The following is a 24497-nucleotide window of genomic DNA, read 5'->3' on the forward strand; positions in this document are numbered from 1 at the left end:
AAAAAAAAAAAAAAAAAAGCAACCCATCAAGGTGCTTTCTGGAGTCTTTCTGGGGGCTACTGGGAATTTGTTCACAAGTGACAGTTACCTGCCACCTGAGATTTTTAGACTCTCCACCTTTAGCAGTTGTATTTAACTGGACACTCCTGTATTTCAAGTGTTTACCTAGTAAAATGCATATGAAAACTCAATGGGATTGGATTATGTGGGCATAAGGTCAACAGGGACTTGTGAGATGAGGGTCTAAGGTCCAATATGGGCGTGTAACTGTATGTGGCTGCAAGCAACAGGCTCTGATCTGACATTTAAAGGACCAGTCAATACAATAGATTTGCATAATCAACACATGCATGCTAAGAAGACAATGCAATAGCACTTAGTCTGAATTTCAAATGATAAGTAGATTTTTGTTAAATAAATTGCAAAGTTATGTCTATTTCCACTCCCCCTGTATCATGCGACAGCCATCAGCCAATCACAAATGCATATACGTATATGCTGTGAATTCTCGTACATGCTCAATAGGAGTTGGTGACTCAAAAAGTATAAATGTAAAAAAGACGGTGCACATTTTGTTAATGGAAGTAAATTGGAAAGTTGTTTAAAATTGCATGCTGTATCTGAATCATGAACTTTAATTTTGATTTGAGTGTCCCTTTAATCACAAATGTACCTATCACTTTACTTTGATCGCCCGTTTTTCGTCCATAATTTTATGGAGGATAGCTGGCAACAAATATGTAATGTACTTTGCAGAATATTAATTAAGCTTTATTTATGTGATGGTATATGTTTTCAAATATAAACTACATATGGATATCCTCCTAACATATGACACTTTTCAAGGAACTAGACAATGTCCCTTTTATTAGATTGTGATACCCTTTACTATAGCAGTGTATTCATAAAATCAAGGTTACACTTTCAAGACCTCTGCATTTGACTATTTTGATCGGATCCAAATGTGGAAGATTGCAGCCAAATTTGGCAATTTTCAGAGCCGGATTTATTCTTGTGAAAGTGCAACACACTAAGATCTGGATTTGCTCAGAGCTTTGGATCCGATCCCATCTTTATACCCAAATGCACATGCCTATTGTTTATTCATTAGAAATACATTATACACTTTGAAATTGTAATAAAAAACATTAAAATTACGCCTAGTTAAAATACACTTTCATTATTTAAAAAGCAAAATGAGCAGCGCTCACACATAATAAATAGATTATAGTCCACTTTATAAAAATACAACTGAAAAATAAAACCACAATATAAAATATACTTATGCTATTCGAAGCAATCTGCAGTAGCATTGCTGAAAGCAGTCTGGCCAGACCCTGCACATACTATGAGTATGCCACATCTCTTCCTCAGGTGGCCTTGAAATGCATAATACAAGTATATTTGTTATATAATTATTTTAATTTGTCAATTTTATTTATGTTAGTTGTCTATGAATTTTTATAAAGTGGACTATTTTTATTTTGTACGAGTGCTGTTAGAATGGAATATTCAATTTACCTATAAACTTGTGTTTTTTAACAGTTAGCCATTTTGCGGGCTCTCTTGCTTTCCACCTTTTCTGTAATTTAAAAGGGACAGTGTACTGTAAATATTTTTTCCCTTAATGTGTTTGTAAAGACTTGCTATACCAGCTGCAGGGTTTAAAACATGAGTAATTGCTCTTGTTTATATATGAAGTTATCATTAGTTATTTGTAGTGCTCCAACAGCTTTATAACCATAGGTATAATATGCAATGTCGTATTTATAGGGGACAAATAGCCCTCTCTTCTAATTGAAACAGCAATGTAATCAAAATGGGCTGAGCCTACAGTGAGAGCCAACCTCATTAGCTTATCTTTCTATATTTAGACAAAAAACACTTATCTTAGCTCTCTATATATACAGTGAGACCAGAGAGAACAGTGGAAAATGATCATTTTAAAATCTCACTGTCCCCCCAACCACTGGGAATGTATTTTTTTTCTGAACCTTGTTTACAAAGATTTTTCTATAACCAGTACTTAAGTATTGAAATATTAACTATATATGGGGATAAATCAGGCAAAAGCAGGTTCAAGTGGAAAAAAAGGTAAAGGAGCTATTTATAAATAATATACAATGTATTACACCCCAGCAGGTAAAATGGATCATTGAAAAAACATTAAAGGGGATAAGTAGTAAAAAGAAAAACACAGTACAATTTCCCTTTATAGTAGTGTCTATTACATGCAGTTAAATGAAAATTGATGTATACTATCCCTTTAAAGAATAATATGCACAGATACTGATATAAAAATACAGTATAAAACCGTTTAAAAACTTATTTCGAAGCTTCCAGTTTAGCTCTTTTTAAAAGGTTACTGGAACACACACTGCAAGTGGGAAATAGCAGACACTCCCCCTCCCCCTTCCTTTTCATATGAAAAGACCATTTACACAAACAGAAGCAAGCTGGAGTAGGTATATGTCTGTATTCTCCTAAAACATTGGGGCTTGGTTAGGAGTCTGAAAATCAGAGCAATGTTATTTAAAAATAAGCAAAACTATCCATTTAAAAAAAAAAAAAAAATCCTGTATGGGCTATATAAATGGATCGTCTACAAAACATTTATGCAAAGAAAAATCTAGTGTACAATGTCCCTTTAACTCTAAAAATTGTGAGCTTTCTAATTCCTGTGAGGTTTTTTTTTTATAAAGTAAGCACCACTAATTTTACTGACTGATGACTGATTTTACTAGCCATCCAGCTAAAATGTTAGGACAGAGATTATATATATATATATATATATATATATATATATATATATATATATATATATATAAACAGAAATGAAAACTTGCACTCACTGGGTATTTCAAAAATCAGATTTACTGTGATAAGTGTATTGTAATTGTTTTACTGTCAAATCCGAATAAGTGCAGAGCTGCACGTTTCTCTAGTTGATTGCTATCTATGTTTTTCCTGTGTTCTTCATTTATACAAGTCACATCATTATTTTTAATAGCACGAGTAATATGTACTCAGACATTGTACGAATAATTTCACTATGTTGATTATTTGTGACCTAGTGGTTACCATAACAACCGATTTTGGTGGGGGTTTTTTTGTCTTATTGGGGGGTGGGGTTAAAACTATGTTTGGCCATAAAGGCATTGTTTTTTGTATCACTTGTGTCTGAGGAATGGGATGTAAAATTCCCGAAACGTTACACTTATCACAGTAAATCTGATTTTTTAAATACCCAATGAGTGCAAGTTTTCATTTCTGTTACTATGTATATCACTAGCACCCTGGCAGATGAAGGAAGGTCAGAGTGCACATTCTGGAGATGGAGAGATAGATAGATAGATAGATAGATAGAGAATCTTTTATACACACGCGTCAATTGCTAATCTTTGCTTTGAAGACATATCTAGTATTTATTTATTGTTTTATGTCCCTTTTCAAAAGGTATCACTCTACTAAAAGGAACATGTTCTGTGGGACCAATACAACATTAAAGTGACATTAAACACTGTAGATTGTACTATAAAATGATAAAAACTGTATAAATAAAAAAACCTCTGCAATATAGTTTCATTATTTATTTTGTCCCCTTATCCTGTAATTCCATTCTGAATTAGCTCTTCTGCACTTCCATTTCTAACAGGATCAGAACACTGCTATATTTCACACAGACCCTAATTGGCCACAGCAGAGAAGGTAACCTAAGTTACAACATGGCAGCTCCCATTGTTTTATAGACACTAAAGCTTTACACTTATTTTGTGAATATTTAAACAGCTAATGAAACTTTAAAAATACGTCTATATGTTATTCTGACTAAACTTTTGTTTGAATGCATCATTTTATCTAGCATTTATTTAGTGTTTAATGTCCCTTTAATCTCTCTCTAGGGACGATTATATGATCTAGGCTGTATTTAGGATTATTGCCACCGTAGGCACCGAGAAGTCTGCACCCCCCTCCATACCCTACATTCACCCATTTTAGTTTATTTTTGATTCATAGATTTCTTACAAATGTACTGAGCAGTTAATTATTATCTTATACTTGTCAGGCACACAGAAAAGCATACTAAAGTGATTATCTACATCTGGAAGCATTAGTTATAAACCTTTTCTATCTCCTTGGAGAGAATGGGAGCTGCAAGGCATCACAAAACCAAACTGTTCTTCAAAATATTCTGCACTTACATTGTCTGAGCTAAAAAAACGCCACTGACGCGCTCCCATTCATTACAGTAGCACCCATAAAGGAACAAGATGTCACAAATTTAAGGTTGAAAACAGTCTTTTTTAATAGTAATTTTTTTTTTTTTAAACCTGTAGAGTGCTTTGTGCAGAGCAAGAAGAGGAGAGAACGGATGGGGATTCTCTCAACAGTTTCACTTACACCCATGATATTTAGCTATGTGATCATTGTTTTGAACTACCTATTGTTATGGTCTATAACCAGTTAACCACCCTTGTAAGGGACTAGATGAAATTTAAATAAAAACTACAGATCAATTTACTGATTTATTTATTTTTTAATTATCAGTTATGCTGTTTTCAGTTGGTCACCGATACCTTGTAGAGCTTAGACAGCTGTATGCAACAAAGTACTTAAAAACCTTGTAAATTGTTTTTTTTAAAGGTTTTAAACAATCTTTATTAACATGTATCAATGTTACAACATCAAAAATCAAAGTTACAAAGTCTGTTGCGATATAGTAGTGTTACAATGGTTAATATGAACAACGGATGTAGAAAAACATGGTATTGACACAAGCATACATCAATAACTGGTATACAACTTTATGTGTAGTGTAAACAGGGGGGTAGTATCCAATGATATAGGATACATTTACATTCATAGTTCTTTAAAAAGGGCATATGTATAGAATTAAGTGTTAGGAATAATGAGAATTGTGTCGGACTGGGCAGATAGGGACAAAAGGAGAGGGAGAAGAAAGAAGGGAGAGAAAGAAAAAAAAAAAAAAACTTTGAGGAGGGGGAAGGGATTAAGAGAGAGGACATGAGAGCATCATTTCCACCCATCAGGACTTCACACCCCTTCTCCCCTCAAGATTATCTAATCTTTTTCCAGATTTCCCACGTCTGACAATGACGATTCATCTTATTATTGATGGTAAAGATAGGACTCTCCATCGTCTCTAGATAATTCATAGTCTTAGTGATATTGGTCCAGGTGGGGAGTGTGTTCTGTTTCCATAGGCGGCCAATAGATAGTATATCTTTATTGACGGCAGTCAAACTAAGCAGACCTTTTGGGGTAAGAGGAGACCCAATGGATAGGTGGAACAATACAGTTTGTGGTGTGGTCCACAATATAAGGTCAAAGTTGAAACATTTGCGAGCGAGCATACTCCAGAGGGGCTGCAGTACAGGGCATTCCCACCGCACATGGGCCGGCGATCCCACCATACCACAACCTCTCCAGCACAAGGGGGAATTTAAAGGAGACATTTTAAGGAGTCTTGGGGGGGGGGGTCAGGTGCCACTGGGTGCACACTTTAAGGTATAGCTCCAGCAAGGTGATACAATGAAGAGCTTCTTTTGTAATTAGGGTTGCCTTGGACCATTCGTCCTGGGTGGCATGGAATTGTAGAGTTCTCTCCCATCATATGATGTGGACAGACATAGTAAATAGGGGGGTTGAGTACATCTCGATAGGAGATCGACAATGCCCTAGGGATTCTTTTGGCTGTATCCCATTGTCGTTCCCAATTGGTGGAAGCACGTAGGGGGAGGGTAGTAAACCCCCATGACTGGAGGAGGCTTCTAAGTCTCCAGAACTAGAAATATAACAATTGGGAAGGTTGATAGGTAGAGTGAAAATTTGCAAGGGAAATTAGCTGTCCACAAGGGTAAAGATCTTTGATACTAGCAATGCCATGTAAATGCCACAAAAAAGGATGTGAATCCCTAAGGCCTTTGAATAGGCCCGACAGTGAGTGAATTGGTGAGGGGCAGTCGGGGGTAGGGATCATATTTTATCACAAAAGCGTAGGGCTGAAAGGACTATATTGTTTTGGATATCAAATGAGGCTCGAATGTGTTTAGGGAACCGTAGCAGGTCTGAAAGAGAGAGCGAGTCAGGTAGAGTAGCCTGTTCCAACATCCACCATTTACAATCTGAGGCATCAGAGTTCCAAGGGAGGATATGGGCTAGCCTAGAGGCTTCGTGATAGTGTGCCAAGTTGGGGGCGCCAGCGCCTCCACTCAGCAGTGGCTGCTGCAAGATTCTTGTAACCACGCGTGGATGCTTGTATTTCCAGATATATTTATTGCATAGCAATTGGAATTTTCCAATGAGGGATTTGGGTATCGGCAAAGTTCGGAAAAGGTAAGTTAACTTGGGGAGGAGAGTCATTTTAAAGGCTGCCACTCTGCCTAGCCAAGATATGCTTGGCACATTCCAGTGATCTACACATTTCTGGAAGGAATGTAGGAGTGGATAGAAATTAGTTTCAACAATGGTAGAGATACTCCAGGAGATGAAAACTCCTAGGTGTTCAATTTTATGCAGCGACCAGTTAAACGTGTAACATCTTTTGAGATCAGCATATTCTATGTCGGGGATATTAATGGCGAAGGCGTCTGTTATTTACGTTTAATTTATAGTAGCTAATTGTCCCGAAGATATGGAGGAGTTTAAAAAGGGCGGGAAGGGGTAGGGTCGCCCAGGAATATAGTGAGGTCATCAGTGAACAGCACGCTTTTTTGAGGTACTCCTGCAATCACAACACCCTTAATATCATTGCAAGATCTGATTGCTTCAGCTAGGGGCTCCATAATTAATGCAAATATCAAGGGGGACTAGGGGCACCCCTGTCTTGTTCCGTTAGTAATCAGAAAAGGAGGGGATAGGAATCCTAAACCTCTAACTGTTGCTGATGGGGAGGCGTACAATGCTTTGACACACGTGTAAAATTGTGGCGGAAATCCAAACTTATTCAGGACTTCAAAAAGATAGAGCCAGTTTACATGGTCAAATGCCTTTTCGGCGTCTATGGCTAAGGTGGTGCAGGGGACTTTCTCACGTTTGCCCAAAAAATATTTTTTATTTAAGATGCCTCTGGTTTTGTCGGGACCTTCCCTACCTGGGGTGAATCCCACCTAATCCCAATCTATCAGGGAGGGGAGAATATAGTTAAGCCTAGTAGCTAGAATCTTAGCGAGAAGTTTCGTATCCACGTTAATTAGAGAGATAGGCCTAAAATTCTCGCAAGCTTTGGGGTCTTTACCGGGTTTTGGTATTGTTACTATTGTTGCCCCAAGAAACTCAGGGGGAAGGGCTCCCGACTGCCTAGCTATGGAGAAAATTCTAGTAAGTAGAGGTACATTGAGGGAGCTGAACTTTTTATAGAAAAGGGCGGTATACCCATCTGGGCTCGGTGCCTTGTGGGATTTTAAGGTTTTAATGGCTAAGGCTATCTCTTGCGGATTGAAGGGAGAATCTCGGAAATCTTTTTGGTTGCCAGTCAAATGTCGGAAGGGATAGTGGGTCAACAAAGCTTTTGACTGCTGAAGAGGAAGGGGCAGGGAAGTCCTGGGAGCTTTCCAAGTTATACAAGTCATAGTAGTATCTGGCAAATGCTTTGCCTATGTCTGCTTGAAGCCTGACTGTTCCATCAGGATCTTAATGTAGGGTATGCGGGTTTCAGCAGTTTGTTAGCTAAGAGGCGATCTGTCTTATTCCCTTTGGCATAGTAAGTTTGCTTAACTTTTTGTAATTGCCATTGCATTCTAACATTTTCTAAGTTTGTGACTTTACTGACTCTATTTGGGTAACTAGGTTGGGGTCAAGTGTGACTTTGTGCTGGGAGGTGAGGCTGCGAAGTAGGGTGTGTAAATACAGGTTTTGTTATCTCGCTATAGAATTACATAGTCAAATGTAATCATTTCTTTGAGTCAATCCAAACTTGTTGCTTGAATAGACAAGGCTAGCTACAGTCATTATGTTAACAAAAATAGTATTGTTATACAGTTTGTTAGCCAATAACCTCTGCTGGGGAATTAGGGACAGATATGAAACAAAGTTAGTCTTGAGAAGTTAGCAGTGTGAATTTCCAGTTTTGAGACCCGAAATTTTTAGAGATAAATTACATGAAAAGTCAAAATAAAAAAAATAAAAAAGTACAGGTCGAAAACCCCTTATTCAAACTGCTTGGGACCTGGAAAAGGTTTGGATTTTGGAGTAGTTTGGATTTCAGAATATTTGCCTCAGAAAATGTGACAGCTTGGAGAGGAGATGGGACCAATAACTTATTTTCATTTAGGCAATATTTACATTTTATAACATGTGTAATACTTTTGTATGCATAGTACCATCAGAAAGGTAATATTTGTTGTTTTTAAAAAAATAGACAAGTATTTGCATTTTAGGACCCCCCCCCCCCCCAAAAAGATGCATGTTACTGGTGGTGTAAATAGTCATTTTTATTTTTAAATTAATGAAAAAGTCTGGATTTCAGAATTTGTACCTGTATATTGCAAAGTTATTTTAATACACATAGCTGATCAATTTAGAGTATATTACAATCTCATGTGGTTTACTGTCCCTTTAAGTATATATATCTTGCTACCTGTAAGTCAAATGTTTATATGATGTTTGAAGTTGCTTAATATCCACTTTTCTAATTCAGGGCTGAAACTATTTGTTTAAGGTGAGTGGCCTGGTTACTTTAGATTCTGAATGCTCTATAGATATGTCCCTTCCCAGAGAAAGAATGCAGAGCCAGGGATAACCAATTAGGTAATGTAGTGCGTCAGACATTCAGCACATAGCCAAATGACATGCTCTGTTTGTTGCATTGCTTATTGGATCTGGTAAACCCTGATGCAACTTATTCTGAAAGAAAAGCAACAGGAGTGTGTGTGTGTGTGTGTGGGGGGGGCGGCAAATGCCTAAAATTAAAACAATACTTCAATAAGAGTATTTTCCTGGACTGTAAAATAGTTTTTATAGAAAGATGCTAGAAGATTAAGGGACACTCAAGTCAAAATTAAAGTTTCATGATACAGATACAGCATGCAATTTTAAACAACTTTCCAATTTACTTCTATTAACAAAAAGTGCAGTGTCTTTTTCTATTTACACCTTTTTTTGAGTTACCAGCTCCTACTGAGCATGTGCAAGAATTTACAGAATATAAGTAGATGCATTTCTGATTGGCTGATGGCTGTCACATGATACAGGGGGAGTGGAAATAGACATAACTAATTTGTCAGAAAAAAAAAAAATCTACTACTTATTTGAAGTTCAGACTAAGTGTTATTAAATTGTCTTTTTATCATTAATTTGTCGATTATGCAAATTTACTGTATTTACTGGTCCTATGGGGTACTAGCACTTGGAGAATGCATCCCTCAGCACTCTTGTAGTACCATAAAAACATTGAGTATACATCCTCAGCTGTTTTACTATTGATTATTATTTTCTGCCAATCATCAATAAAGCCTCTATTCTAAGAGTGGGCACTATATGCATCCGAGTAGTAGAATGTTACCAAGCAACCTCTAAAGCATCAACATTATTATAAACAGCAGATTGAACTAGCAATAAGCTAGGAGTCCTAATGATCGTGTGGCATCAGAGGATTTCAAGGGATAATGCTCTTAATTCTGGATTGGAAAGAGGTCAGAAGTCAGGCTACTGCCTACAAATACTCTGATTTGGGCTATTTCTTTCAAGGGAAGAGGTGCGTGCATTTTAAATTCCCCTTTGCCCCTATCCCACCTCCAAAATATGGTGCATGTTCCCAGGAGGTGGCAATATAATCATCAGAAGGGTAAGGGAATTTAAATTCATTTTTTGTTTTTTAGCATGCAAGGCTTAAAGGGGCATTGAACATTTTGTTGTTTTTTTTTAATAGAAAAACTCCACTCATCACTTGTCTTTGAGGAGTGAATATGGGTTTGTTACCTGAACAGACAAAACTTGTTCCTTATTTTGTCAGCAAAACTTGCACAAATGAGGGCAATTTAAAAGGGTCTACACTAAAATTGTTATTGTTTAAAAAGATAGATATTGCCTTTACTACCCATTCCCCAGCTTTGCACAACCAACATTAATATATTATCCCTTTAACACCATTACAGCGTTGTATTCCGTCCAAATTATTCTGGGCTTTAGCGCCGATGGACGGAATACAACGTCCTAACGGCTTGGCTTTCCTGAAGCTACTGGCGCTTCCCTGATGGGATCTCGGTCTGGGAGGCGTGCCTAGCATCATAGGGACGCCCCCCTGACGCAATCCCATCATTGAAATCTCATGATCACATGCACAATCGCGAGATTTCAAATTGTTTACATCGGAACAGTTGTTCCGATGTAGACACTTTAACCCCAGCAGGAAAGGGTTAATATACTTTATAACATTTTAACCTCTAACTTTCTGCATGTTTCTAAGCCACTACAGACAGTATCTTATCACATGCTTTTTTTGTTTGCTTTTCACAACAGGAGACTGCTAGTTTGTGTGGGCCATATAGATAACATTGTGTTCACGCCCGAGGAGTTAAGATTTAGCACAACACGGTATTAACTACAAGTCAATAGATAATAAATAAAATGTCATGTGATCAGGGGGCTGTAAGAAGATGCTTAGATACAAGGTAAAAAGACTGTTGGTTATACAAAACTGGGGAATGGGTAATAAAAGGGATTATCTGTCTTTTAAAACAATAAAAATGATATTGTAGACTGTCCCTTTAAGACAGATGTATAGCAGTTAGATTTTCAAAATCTGCAGTGTGCACTTCCAGCCCTCAAAACTGGAAATCCCTTTTATTCAAGGGACATGAAATCCCAAAATTTTATTTCATGATTTAGGTAGAACATACAATTTTAAACAACTTTCCAGTATACTTCTTTTATCAAATTTGTTTCATTCTCTTGATATCATTTGTTGAAGGAGCAGAAATACACTACTGGTTTCTAACTGAAAACATGGGTGAGCCAATGACATGACATGACATGATATATATATATATATATATATATATATATACATACACATACATACATATACATACATACATATACATATACACACAGGTGGCCCTCGTTTTACAACGGTTCAATTTACACCGTTTCAGAATAACAACCTTTTTCCAGTCATGTGACTGCTATTGAAAAGCATTGAGAAGCAGTGCATTTATTAAAATAGCCAGTAGGTGGAGCTATCCGCTTGTGTTGCAGCAAAGCCAAACAAGCTGAAACTAATCATTTTAACCAGAACTGAGCTATTGAGCAGATTTCAAAGGAACAAGAACTTCCTATCTATAAATCAGTCCAGATTGGAATGCATAGAAAAAACTGTTTGCAGAAAAATGCAAGTGAAGTCTGTTTTGTGTGATTTTTTTTTATTAGGTTTATAATGCAATTTAGCATTTAAAGTCTTCATTTCAAAGCTTTAAAAATAATGTATTAGGTGTTACTCATGACAATTTTGAGAGGGGCCTGGAACCTATCTCCCTCACTTCCCATTGACTTACATTATAAACAGGGTTTCAATTTACAACCATTCCTTCTGGAACCTAACCCCCGGCGTAAACTGAGGGCTACATACATATATATATATATATATACACACACACACAAACACATATACATATATATATATATATATATATATATATATATATATATATATATATATATATATATATATATATATATATATATATATATATATATATATATATATATATATATATATATATATACACACACATATACATATATATATACACACACACACACACACACACGCATACATACATACAGCCATCAATAAGCAGCTAAAACCTAGTTTATTTGCTGCACCTGAGCTTACCTAGATAAACTGTCAGCAAAGGATAACAAGAGAAGGTAGCAAATTAATTAATAATATTAAATTGGAAAGTTGTTTAAACTCCGTCAAAGCACCGGACATTCCAATACAGTAGTACATCACCTCGTACGTCACCTCTATCTAAACATGAATGTCTAATTATTACTTTATTGTCAATTTAAAGTGAATGTAAATTTTGATGCTTAAGTGCCCGGTTTTTAAAACTTTGATTAAAAACAGGGGCACTTTAATTCATCAAAATTTACATTTCACTCTTGTTGTGACAAAAAAACTTACCTTTTAAACTTCACAGCAGCTGCTGCTTCCTCCGGTCTCACAAGCCATTTCTGATGTCAGAAATGATTGATAGGTCATCCTCCAATCACAGATTCCCCCCCGGGGGATTCAGTGTCCGATTCACTGCTGTGATTGGAGGAAGCCAGATACCTCATTTTAGACCCAGGAAGAGGCCTTGAAACAGGTGGAGGAAGCTGGAGCTGCTGTGAAGATTAAAAAGTAAGTTTATTTTCACAACAGGAGTGAAATGAAAATATTGATGAATTAAAGTGCCCCTGTTTTTAATCAAAGTTTTAAAAACCGGGCAGTTTAGCATCAAAATTTACATTCACTTTAAATAACAAGAAAAGTGGACACAATAGTAGACTATAAAACTATATTGCGAAGTTGTTTTAATACACATAATTAAATCTTATATTAGAATTTGAAAGGGTTTCATGTCACTTAAGGAATTTTTTATTTCTAATTTAAATGGTATATTACAGTTATCCTATATCTCCACTAATCCAACAACAAATATATCACCTCTCTCGAGTTATAGGGAAACAGCTTAGAAACGTTCTCTCTATCTGCAGCATTACAACCTAACAAGCAGGCTCTATCCCTTACATTGATCTCATGTACACGCATAGGACATAAACACATTACTGAGGCTAAATTGGGTCTGTGGACCAATATTTGGCACATTACAATAAAGTCATGAAAATGCCAAGTTTGGGAGACCAATGAAGTTATACATTTGTAGGCTGTATGATCCACGGGTTTACGAAATACCCAGTTTGTTTTTTGTTTTGGTTTTTTTTAACAAGTGGTTTACTTTTGTATTATATAAATATGTACAATATATATTACATTTTATAACTATATTTTATAATATTGTGCAAACCTGCACTTAGGAACAAAGTCCAAATGTACATAAACAAAATCAGCAAAATCTGTTTAGCCTTTTTCTTTAGGAAAATCCAACAATCTGGCAATGTAGGGGTCAATATTCCTGTAAAACTGGCTAGAAACTGAAAATACTTCTCTATTGAACAAACATTCCAAAATGACTTATTTGTGTCAGTTTGTAAGATGTATTACATTTTAAGTCTATGAAAGAAAAAGTATGTTGCAGAACAGCTTTTAACCCCTGCAAGTGATGGAAGAGAAATACTTGCCTGAATTTTTTTTTTCTAACTCTCCTCTGCAAAGGGTCAAAAACACTGATGAGAAATCAGTACTTATTTTATTATTTTCCATCACTCAATTAAAATAAAAAGCATAATAGAGGGCAGACATTCCAAAACGAATAAGATTGTATTGAAGACAAAAAGCCCAACTCCGTTTCAGGTGATTCAATAGCAGAATAGTACACAACAACATGCTCACTTACACCTAAATAGTACACAAATACTCAGGAGAACTTCCGGCAATCACACTAGTCAGTGAAGCATTGGCTTCAAATGTCCAGGATATTCAGAATCGCCAGGCTGAAGACTTTCTTAAGCAAGACAGCCGATAGTCTCTGTAAAGCGTCTGGAATTACCAGCACCGGAAATCCGTTGAAGCACCAGACAGTCCAATACCGGTAGTACATCACCTCTACGCGTTTCATTCGGCTTCGGCCGAACTTCAAGGAGGGTTTGTAGAATGTGAATATCGGCCCTCAGGTATCGAGTGCTTTTTAAGTCATCTATGGTTATGCAATGGCCAATCACCATCCTGAATAAGCAATCGACTAATGGTTGGTTCCCTGAACATTAATGGTTTGCAAAAACGACAAAATGACAGTTCATAAATCATTTAAAGAGTCCATGACAAACAAAACATAATATTAAATCCAATGTATAAAAACACCGTAAAATGGGGCATAAACAATACAATAAGAACTTTATAAAAATGTCATATTAAAACATATCCATATACACATTTAATAAAATACATAATGAATAGAAATCATAACGATAAACATAATTCATAGATATTAGACATCCCTGGTGTTAATAGGATTCCTTGTGTTATTAATATTATGTGTTCATTTACCCCAGTCCTAATATTTCTTTTGGTGCGTCCAACACGTTATGTAGGATGCACCAAAAGAAATATTAGGACTAGGGTTAATGAACAAATATTAACACCAGGGATCCTACAAAGAAACAAGTGAAACACAATATACCCTGTCATTTTTTTGAATATCATAATGGGACCCTGTCTCTTTAAGAGTACAGGTTATTGCTTTTATCCCCCCTTCTGTGAATGATAGATTACTTAGATTGAGAAAACAAGAATACTTTTGGATCTTTAAATTAGATACTATGAGCCCAAAGGGGTTGAATTTGGACATAGACATTCAGGCGTTTATGTAGATCATGAAATATTTTCCATTTGAGCTGCTTATAATTAATTCTACTATGTGCATGATGTCTAATATCTATGACTTATGTTGTTTATCGTTAGGATTGTTATTCATTGTGTATTTTATTAAATGTGTATATGGATATATATGTTTTAATATGAAATTATTATAAGTTCTTATTGCATTGATTATGCCCCATTTTATGGTGTTTTTAGACAGTTTTAATATTATGTTTTGTTTGTCATGGACACTTTAAATGATTGATTCATGAACTGTCATTCTATTGTTTTTGCAAACCATTAATGTTCAGGAAACCAACCATTAGTGGATTGCTTATTCAGGATGGTGATTGGCCATTGCATAACCATAGAGGACTTAAAAGGCTCTCAATACTTGAGGGCCGATATTCACATTCTACAAACCCTCCTTGAAGAAGTTTGGTCGAAGCCAAATGAAACGCGCAGAGGCTACGTACTACCGGTATTGGACTGTCTGGTGCTTCAACGGATTTCCGGTGCTGGTAATTCCAGACGCTTTACAGAGACTATCAGCTATCTTGCTGTAGAAAGTCTTCAGCCTGGCGATTCTAGATATCCTGGACATTTGAAGCTGATGCTGCACTCATTAGTGCGATTGCCGGAAGTTCTCCCAAGTATTTGTGTAAGTGCGCATGTGTTATTTTGTACTATTCTGCTATTAAATCACCTGAAACTGAGTTGTGCTTTTTGTCTTCAATAGAATCTTGTTACTTCCTTTGGTTGGACTAAGGAATTTCCGGCATAGAGGAGCTGCACCCGGATCTATCTACATGCTCACCTAAAACCATGGACTAAGTTTTATAATATTTAATTATTTGTTTATATTTTGTTTAGTTGAAACGTTCTGTACATGTATTGTGCATTTTTTATATGCAATACATATTTCTTATCCTTTCCTCATTAAGGCTATGAAATTTTAGAAACTATTTGTGATTATCTACTAAGTTTTAAACTACTTATATACACATTATTTACTTATTGAGGGCATATTATCACTTGGGTTATTAGTTTAAGCGCTGATTTCATTTTTGTGTTTGCATTCCAAAACTAATATTTTTGAGATTTGTCCTTTGCATAAAAATCTGTTACTCTTCAGAATAAGTGGCAGTTCTAGAACATAAAATTGGGGGGCTAACAAATTTGACAACATTTGGAGCTTCTTGGAGCACACACTGCCGTTTCCTATATAGCTGCCTCTGCTTCAGAGCCATACTAAGCATGGAGCATAATCCTGAGGGAAACATTGTATTGGCTTTGATCAAATGCCATTCATTGGCTAGAATAAGAAGCTGGTCAACTGAACCAAAATAACCACTTGTTTATTAAAATGTATGGATTTAGGGTTCCATAAACCAAGGTCGATAAAAATCTATTTCAATTTTTTATTTTATATAAACAATATCAGGGTTTTTTTTTTTAATTTAAAGTGGATTTTTTAATTTTTTTTTATTTAAATTTAATTTTTTGTTGTTAAATAAAATGCATCTAATATAATTTAGATTTAATGTACATTATAATCCAAGGTTATTAATCTTGAAATAAGGATTATTTTTTAATTATGTAGCATGAGGCTGCATATTCATGGCTGTAGTTTAGTTTTTTGGGAAGTTAATTCCATGAATCCATATACGTCATGCTCTCCCAGAGGCTTCTGTAAGATTATTTTTTTGCATTTTTTTCTGTCTAGAAGATATCACATTTTATGTTTTTTGTAGTCTCAAAACTGTAAATTTGTGTCTGCAGAAATAACATGCCCCGTCTTCATAGCAAAAAGTTATAAACTAAACATACAGAGTGGAAGAAATAGGCCTTAAAGTACATTAACCTTTAATATTTACTTATTTTATCAAATTTGCTTCATTCTCTTGGTATCCTTTGTTGAAGGAGAGCTAGGTGAACACATTTAGTGAGACAGTGACAAACAGCTAGCACACAGTAGTGCATTGCTCCTGAGCCTACCTAAGCAGGCTTTTCAACAAAGGATACCAAGAGAAAAAAAGCAAATTAGATAAGAGTAAATTGGAAAGTTGTTCAAAATTGCATATTGTATTATTATTATTATTGTTAGCAGTTTATGAAATTTGTAGCATTTTAGGAGGACGTTACAGAACACTGATACCCAATGCTAAAAGGTTTCAATTATTTTGAACAAGTAAATAAACTAAAAAGGCAAATAATAAACAGCTGCTGAGGCAAACAGGTTATTAATAAACTAGCTATAATTAAAAGACCAGATCACTTTGGTGGGCATAAAAACACAACATGTTCCAAACAAGAAGCTTGATCTAGTGTGTTATACCAAATTGGTGCTCATTTTGTGCACATTAAAAAATAAAATAAAAAAATAATCACATTATGGAAAACACATTATACAAGCACAGGTTCAGAAAAGCATAGAACGTAAAAATATTGAGTGCCCAATGAAATAAAGCTCTCTGCTCTAGCGAGATTAAGTCTATGACATCTCATGTGAGGTTCCTCAAATAAATTTTAGAAAGGAAATCTTTTAGTTCAAGACACTCACCTCAACCTATCAAAATCCAAACTCCTAAATGTATCTATTCCACCGTCAGATATAGAATATCTTAGGTCTACCTACCGCATTGTAGTGGCTTACCTCAAATTAAAATATCTAGGGTTATATATGAACACCCAGCTACCAAGGTTTATTTACATTTAATGATCTACAATTAAAAAATGATAATGTCAGGGACTTTTAGTTTTGTAAAAATGAATCTTTTTCATGGCTGGGTCGAATAGGTATAATAAAGATGAAAATCCTCCCTAGAATCTTATATAAGCTACAAACAGTCCCGATCTCATTACCACCTAATTACATCTTCAGCTCCATAGGCTGGTCCCGATCTCATTACCACCTAATAACATCTTCAGCTCCATAGGCTGGTCAAGTATTATATGTGGCTGATGACAAACTATGCATTTACTGAAAGACAGTGGGGGTATGGGGGTTCCCGATATAGTTTTTTACCATTAGGCAGTCTTGTTGCGAAGATTAATGAAGTGGAATCATAGCTCAGATCACAATGCATAGGTAGGATTAGCTCGGGAAATTTAGGAACACTGGCTTGGATAGATCTCGCTGATCGTCCCAAGTTACTCTCTAAAAACCCACTGGTCATGGAATTTTTCAATGAGTGGGATAAGGTGATCGCCACTAGCACACATATCATCTATGCACTCCCCTTTATTACCAATTAGAGAAAACCAAGTATACCACACAACGCCAGGAGACACTCCACCAGGAATGCCTACAGCCTAAGAGAGGGTGTACTATGAAAAGCACTAGAGAATTGTAAATGAATGTCCCAACAAAAACTTTGCGAATGGGATTCATCTTCATTTTGATACGCCCAACTTGTACACTTTCTGATGCATTATACAGATAAAGAAAAACTAAATAGAGATCCCACCCTTTCTGAACAAGTTTCCTTTTTTCCATCCCTACCCTTTTAGACTATTTAATCTTCCTTTCTCATATAAATATATGGGTTCGTTTTGCTGGCCCCTATCGATTTGCTTTGATTTTATTAAATTCTTCTCAGGACGATTTTATGTGAACAATTTATAAGTTTGGAACAAAACAACTATTTTACAAAATTGTAGAACACAAGTATTAGGAGAGATATATTCTAAAGGGACTTTAGGGTGCTTGGATACGTTCTGGGAATCCATCCATATACAAACTTCTCAGCTTTTCCGGATGCCGATTTCAAGTTTACTTCCCTCATCAGTCTTTTTTTATTTTATTTATTTTTATATATAAAGAGTTGTATATGTCATTTATTGCTTCATCTTTTGTAAGCATGATTTTAAATAATAAGCTTTATTTAAAAACTATAAAAAACACACAGCCACAATAAGCAACTAGGTTTAACAGGTGCCCAGCATTCAACCGGTCAGTATAGTAATTTAGCAGGCTGTCCAGTAAAATCTATACAAAATTATTGTACTCTTAAATGTTCAGTATTTTGAAAGTCATGTCAACTAAATGTAAAGGGCCTCATATGTGTCTATGCATTACAAATATGGCTCACAAAGAAGTAATTGTGTTATTTTCTTATATAATTGTAGTGTGTGCTCCTAGCAGTCAATGGGGTCAAACCACTACTGCACATTTGTTATTGGCAACCAAGGGGATACAATTACTGCTAAATTGAGAAAAATAGAGAGGAGATTTTTTTTTTTTTGGGGGGGGGGGGACTTTGTGTGACCCCCCCTACCACCCATACCCATTTACCTATAGGTAATCGAGTATTCATTTATTTTTCTAAACTTATATTGAAGTAAAACAAAACAAACAGATTATATAATAAATGCATTCTGATAATGATATGCACTTAGAGTCCATTTACAAAATATAATTTTTGTGCGTATTGACAAGATTTACAATTCAAATAGAAGTATGACATATGCATTAAAGGGATAGTAAAGTCCAAATTAAAATTTCATGATTCCGATAGGGCATGCATATTTAAACACATTTCTAATTTACTTTTATCATCAAATTTGCTTTGTACTCTTGTTATTCTTAGTTGAAAGCTAAACCTAGCTAGGCTGATATGCCAATTTCTAAGCCCTTGAAGGCTGCCTCTGCATTTGACAGTTTTTCATCACTAGATGGCATTAGTTCATGTGTTTCATATAGATAACACTGTGCTCATGCACGTGAAGTTATTTAGGAGTCCGTACTAATTGCCTGAAATCCATATCTGTCAAAAAATCAGATCAGGAGGCAGTCAGCAGAAGCGTAAATACAAGGTAATTACAGAGGTAAAAAGTATATTTCTATAACATTGTTAGTTATACAAAACTGAGGAATGGTAAATAAAAGGGATTATCAATCTTTTTAAACAACAAAATTTCGGTGTTTACTATCCCTTTAAATTGTCTTAATGAAACCTTGTAATGGGATCTCATTAATTTCACTATCTAGGAGTGTATCTTATGTTTATGACTTTTCAAGGTACATTTTGTGTGCCAGGTTTTGGTTCAGGGGTGGATTATAAGTATTCTTCCCATAAGAATCTCATGGCTAGAAAGTCATCTAGTCGTTTAGTATTCGTATAATGAAGTTTTACCAATTGCGGAGTGTGTGTGATTAGGGTCTTCTATTCGATTAAGGATGGAGGTTTCAGTGGATTTCCACTTTCTTGGAATTAGGCATTTAGCGCAATTAAGCATGATAAATGTCAATTGGAGTCAAAGTTTACATTTAATCATGTGGGAATTAATAAAGAGGAGAGTTATTGGGTTGTAGGGTAGTTTGAGACCAGTTACTTTCTGTATTGTGAGAATGATGTGTTGTCAGTATTGTGTGATCTTGGGGCATGGCCACCAAATGTGTAGGAAATCTCTTGTGTCTCCTCATTCTCTCCAACACGCTGTATTACTGTTTTTGTGCATTGAGGCTAATCTAGTGGGTGTATAGTACCACATGCATAAAAGAGTCATATTTATCTCCATATTAGATATTGAGGAGAATGTCTTACTCGTGTTTTGGAAGATTTTGTTCCAATCTTTAGTGGTTAATTGGGTTTGTAGTAGATCTACTTTCCATTTTTTGTATAAGATGAGAGGGTTTTGGAGTGGTATTCTGTAAGGAGTTTATAGGCGAGTGACATTGTGCCCTTGATATATGTGGTGGTATTACATAGAGTCTCAAATGGTGTAAGAGGTCTACATAGTTATTATATTTATGTGTAGAGATATAGTGATTTATTTGAAAATATTTGTACCAGTGGGTAAATATAACTGCAAAGGAGTCAATCAAGGATTCTCTTGATTTATGTTTGCCATTTTGTACCACTAGATGACATGGGACCATGTCTCGTAATGTCATTGGGTGGCTTGGTGTTGTAGGGGAATTTAGCTGTAGTTCAGGATTGTCTATTAATGGGGTTAGTGGTGAAGGGTATGTGGATAAGGTTTGTGTTTTAATGATTTATTAGTCCCACTGTATGAAGGTTGCTTTATTTATTGTGGGTGTCAGAGATCCTAGATCTCTATGCTGAGGAGGGATAATCCAGTATTTTTAAGTAGCAGAGGAGGCAACACATTTATCTCTTTGGAAGATCAGGTTTCTAATTACTTGGATTATATATTTTGCTACTTATTTAAACTACCTATAATGCTGCAATACCAACAATGTTAAAAGTCCTAAAAGCAGTGACTATGCCAACAGTGTGAGTGCCGGGATCAAACCTACAACCCTTGGGTTGCCAATGATCTCTGTAACAGTGCATTAGCATGATAAGCTATCTGTCCAGCTTACTTATAGGGAAAATGGATTAGTAAGATCTGAAATATATGGATTTACAACTTATAGCAACAAAAGCACAAGAGCAAAATATTAGTAAAGGTTTTAAAAAGCCTATAAGTCTCTAGATTCACATTTATTCATGTTAGCATGTTTTAAGCATAAGATTATGCTTAATTCTTGTTGTGAATGCACCTAGTGCCTTGTTATGTTTGCAGATTCATGTCCATCTAAATATATATATATATATATATATATATATATATATATATATATATATATATATATATATATATATATATATATATATATATATATATATATATATATATATATATACACACACACATACATACATACATACATACATACACACACACACACACACCATGACTGCTGATTTACATTGCTCTGCATACAACATTCACACTATTTTGCATGGATTGTCAACATACACTTACACTATTTGAGAACTGGAGAACAGGTCGGACACGAGGTCCAGGTCGAGCTTTCAAGGTCGCCGTTCCAGAGTCATCCAGGAATGAAAAGGAGTTCAATGTTCCATCTGAAGAAAAAAAAAAAAAATGTAAAGTATTTTTTTGTTGTTTTGTTTTTAAAACGTGTATTTAAAGCAAAAACAAGAAAAAAAATGTTTGTGCATGAATAATACATGGTTTTTAATAAACAATTGTGTAAATTACATGCAGAACACCAAATACCACCGTAAAAAATGAATAGTTTACAATATTCACCCATATGTGCAAAAAAATTGATAGTGAAAGGTGTAAATAAAAAACAAATAATAAAAGAATGCACACTATAAAATAAATATATTACACTTAGATATGTACTCCCGAATGTAACGGCAGGCTTTCATTAACCATTCCCCAAATGGTTAAAAGTATGTTATATTTCAAACAGAATCCACGCATAGCACATAAAGAGAAAATAAAGTATAATTAATAGATATATTTTTAAATGTACAACATTTTCAGCATTCATAAATCAAAATTATACCATGTTTTTTTTCCCCCACAAACCAAGTAACTCCTCCAAAATTCAAAAGTTAATAAGTGACACTCTAAAGGCTTCTGTGCTGCGTAGGTGGCCTTAGCTTTAAAAAGGGCACAAACACTTTTTGTTTAGGTGTAAAAATGGTTTATTGATCACTCTACCTAAGAGAAAGCAAACATTCTGTAACTTAGGTTTTCAAAATGCTTCAAATTGCCTAAAACAACTGATTTGCAGGTTAAAGATTTTTTTTTTTGCCTTACTAGAGAGTGTGAAAGGCACACGTTTACACAAAAGCAAGAGTTGCTTAAAGGACACTAAAGTCAAAATGAAACACGATTCAGACAGGGCATGCAGTTTTAAGAAACTTTCCGAGTTGCTTCCATTATCAAATGTTGCAGTCTTTTTACATGCACACTTTTTGATGCACCAGATCCTATAGGCATGTGCACAAGTTCACAGGGTACATGTACACTAGTGTGTGATTCGCTGATCGTTGTTACATTATACAGGGGTCCAGCAAATGGGTATATCTCCCCCCCTATATCTCAAACCTTGTCTCCAGATACTCTCCCTCCAGTCCCCTTCGCTCTGCTCATGACCTCCTACTCTCCTCTTTATAGGACTTCTCCAGACTGGCTCCCATCTTGTGGAACTCTTTGCTTCGCTCCACAAGACTCTCCCCTAGTTTTGAACGCTTCAAGCGCTCCTCCTTTGCTATCCCCTAAGCATGTAAGCCTAAGAGTCCAGCTGTTTGTAGATCACCTTCATAAGAGCTGACTACAACAGTGCAACTCTCGGCAGGGCCCTCTACCCATTTGATCCCTATAAATGTTTCCTTGTATACCGCTGTGGAATCTGTTGGCACTCTACAAATAAATTAATAATAATAATAATAATAATAATAATAATAATAATAATAATAATAATAATAATAATAATAATATCAAAGGGTAAATTTGTTAGAAAATAAATCTATGGCATATTTGAAATTCAGAGTATGTGTTATTGCATTGTATTTTTATAATTGAATTTTACTATATTTAATTGTCCTTTAGCATCCTTTTAAAAAGACGTATTTATGAAAATGGCTTACTGAATTGTGCTACTGCAATAACTATTTCTAAATATCATCCTAATAGAATAACACTGATAAACCCACTTTATCAGTTACTATCATCTCTGCTGTTAATAGTTCTCATGGTATCTTCACAATTTCTAATGTCAGGAAACCATTGACATTTTCCCCTTATTGGAAGCATTCAGATGTTAAAGGAACAGTGTAGAGAAAAATTAGTTTTCCCTTAATGTGTTTACAATAGATTGTTTTACCAGCTTCACATTTTGAAATCTATAGGAAATTGCTCATTTAGGTATACATTTTCTATATAAGATAGTTGTCTCATCTAATTGAAACAACAACCACCTCATCACATGGGCTGAGCTTGCATAGAGAGCGGAACCCATTACCTTCTCTGTATCGTTTCACAAAATCCTCATTATTTTATCTCTATATACACAGTGAGACCAATACTTAGATGTTAATTTTACATTGTTCTCTTTCCCACCTCCCACTAAGAGCATGATTACCACTAAACCTTCTTGTTTGAAATAGCTGATTTGCCTATTATATCTGCACCTATACTGAAAGTTTCAATACTTAAGTACTGTATATAGAAAAGCTATGTAAACAACAAATTAAAAAAGGCCAATTAGCTATTTGTAAATTATGGAATATACTCCACAAGGTAAAATGAATCATTGGGAATAAATTAACTGAGAGAGAAAAAATTTACAGTACACTGTACCTTAAATACAGCATCTTAATCAAAATGGTAAATTAAATATGACCTGGTTACTGTTAGAAATTGTATTGAAAGCTATGTGAAACATTTGTTATACTAAGTCATACTAATGTTTTTACTGAAATGATCTTTGGAAGCAAATTAACATATTGGTAACATAAGACTATTGGCTCCGATAAGAGGCATCAGTCAATATGGGAAGCCTTTTTTACTAGTGATCATGATCCAAAAGTGGATTCAGCCTCTAAAAGCCCACAGCCGTGAACAAGTTTTCACTAAGTCAGTTGCCAAAAACATATTTTTGGTTGTTAAAAGACCACAGTAGAATTGCATAATATAAAGACAAGGTTATACAATTTACTCAGAATTTCAAATAAGCAGTAGATTTTTTTTTCCTCTCAAATTTCTCTTTTCCCCATTCGCCGGCCCCCTCTATCCTGTGACAGCCATCAGCCGATCACAGACTAATATACGTATAGCATATAAACTTGGGCACATGCTCAGTAGGATCTAGTACCTCACAAAGTGTGTATGTAAAATAAAAAATAAAAAAAATGTGCAAAATTTGATAATACAAGTAAATTAGAAAGTCTCTTAAAACTGCATGTTCTATCTAAATCATAAGTTTAATTTTGACTTTAATGTCGCTTTAAGTACATGTTATTGAAACAAAAACTGACATATTTAATGGCTTTTCATACCTCAATGTAAAATTATAGTTGTTTAAAATAAGCCCCTTTTACAGCGTGCACTGTAAAATCAATAAGAGCACTTCGGAAATTATTTTCTAATAAAAAAGCCTGCAATGTATCTTCTAAAAGCAGGATTTTAAACAGTTCTCACACTGTAAATCATAAATACACCAAGTTCTGAGGTTTCC

The 24497-nt window shown here is 35.1% G+C and overlaps 1 protein-coding gene across 1 annotated transcript in view; it reads right to left on the reverse strand.

The window, feature by feature from the left end:
• The window catches only part of LOC128653391 (uncharacterized protein C6orf132 homolog), a 71111-nt gene that overhangs the window by 17602 nt on the left and 29012 nt on the right, over nucleotides 1–24497 (reverse strand). The window contains exon 2 of the mRNA XM_053706640.1: nucleotides 21263–21366. Coding sequence (XP_053562615.1) covers nucleotides 21263–21366 — 104 coding nt within the window. The remainder of the gene's footprint in view (nucleotides 1–21262; nucleotides 21367–24497) is intronic.

Source organism: Bombina bombina, chromosome 3 (assembly GCF_027579735.1).
Source record: "Bombina bombina isolate aBomBom1 chromosome 3, aBomBom1.pri, whole genome shotgun sequence".
NCBI classification, from domain to species: Eukaryota; Metazoa; Chordata; class Amphibia; order Anura; family Bombinatoridae; genus Bombina; species Bombina bombina.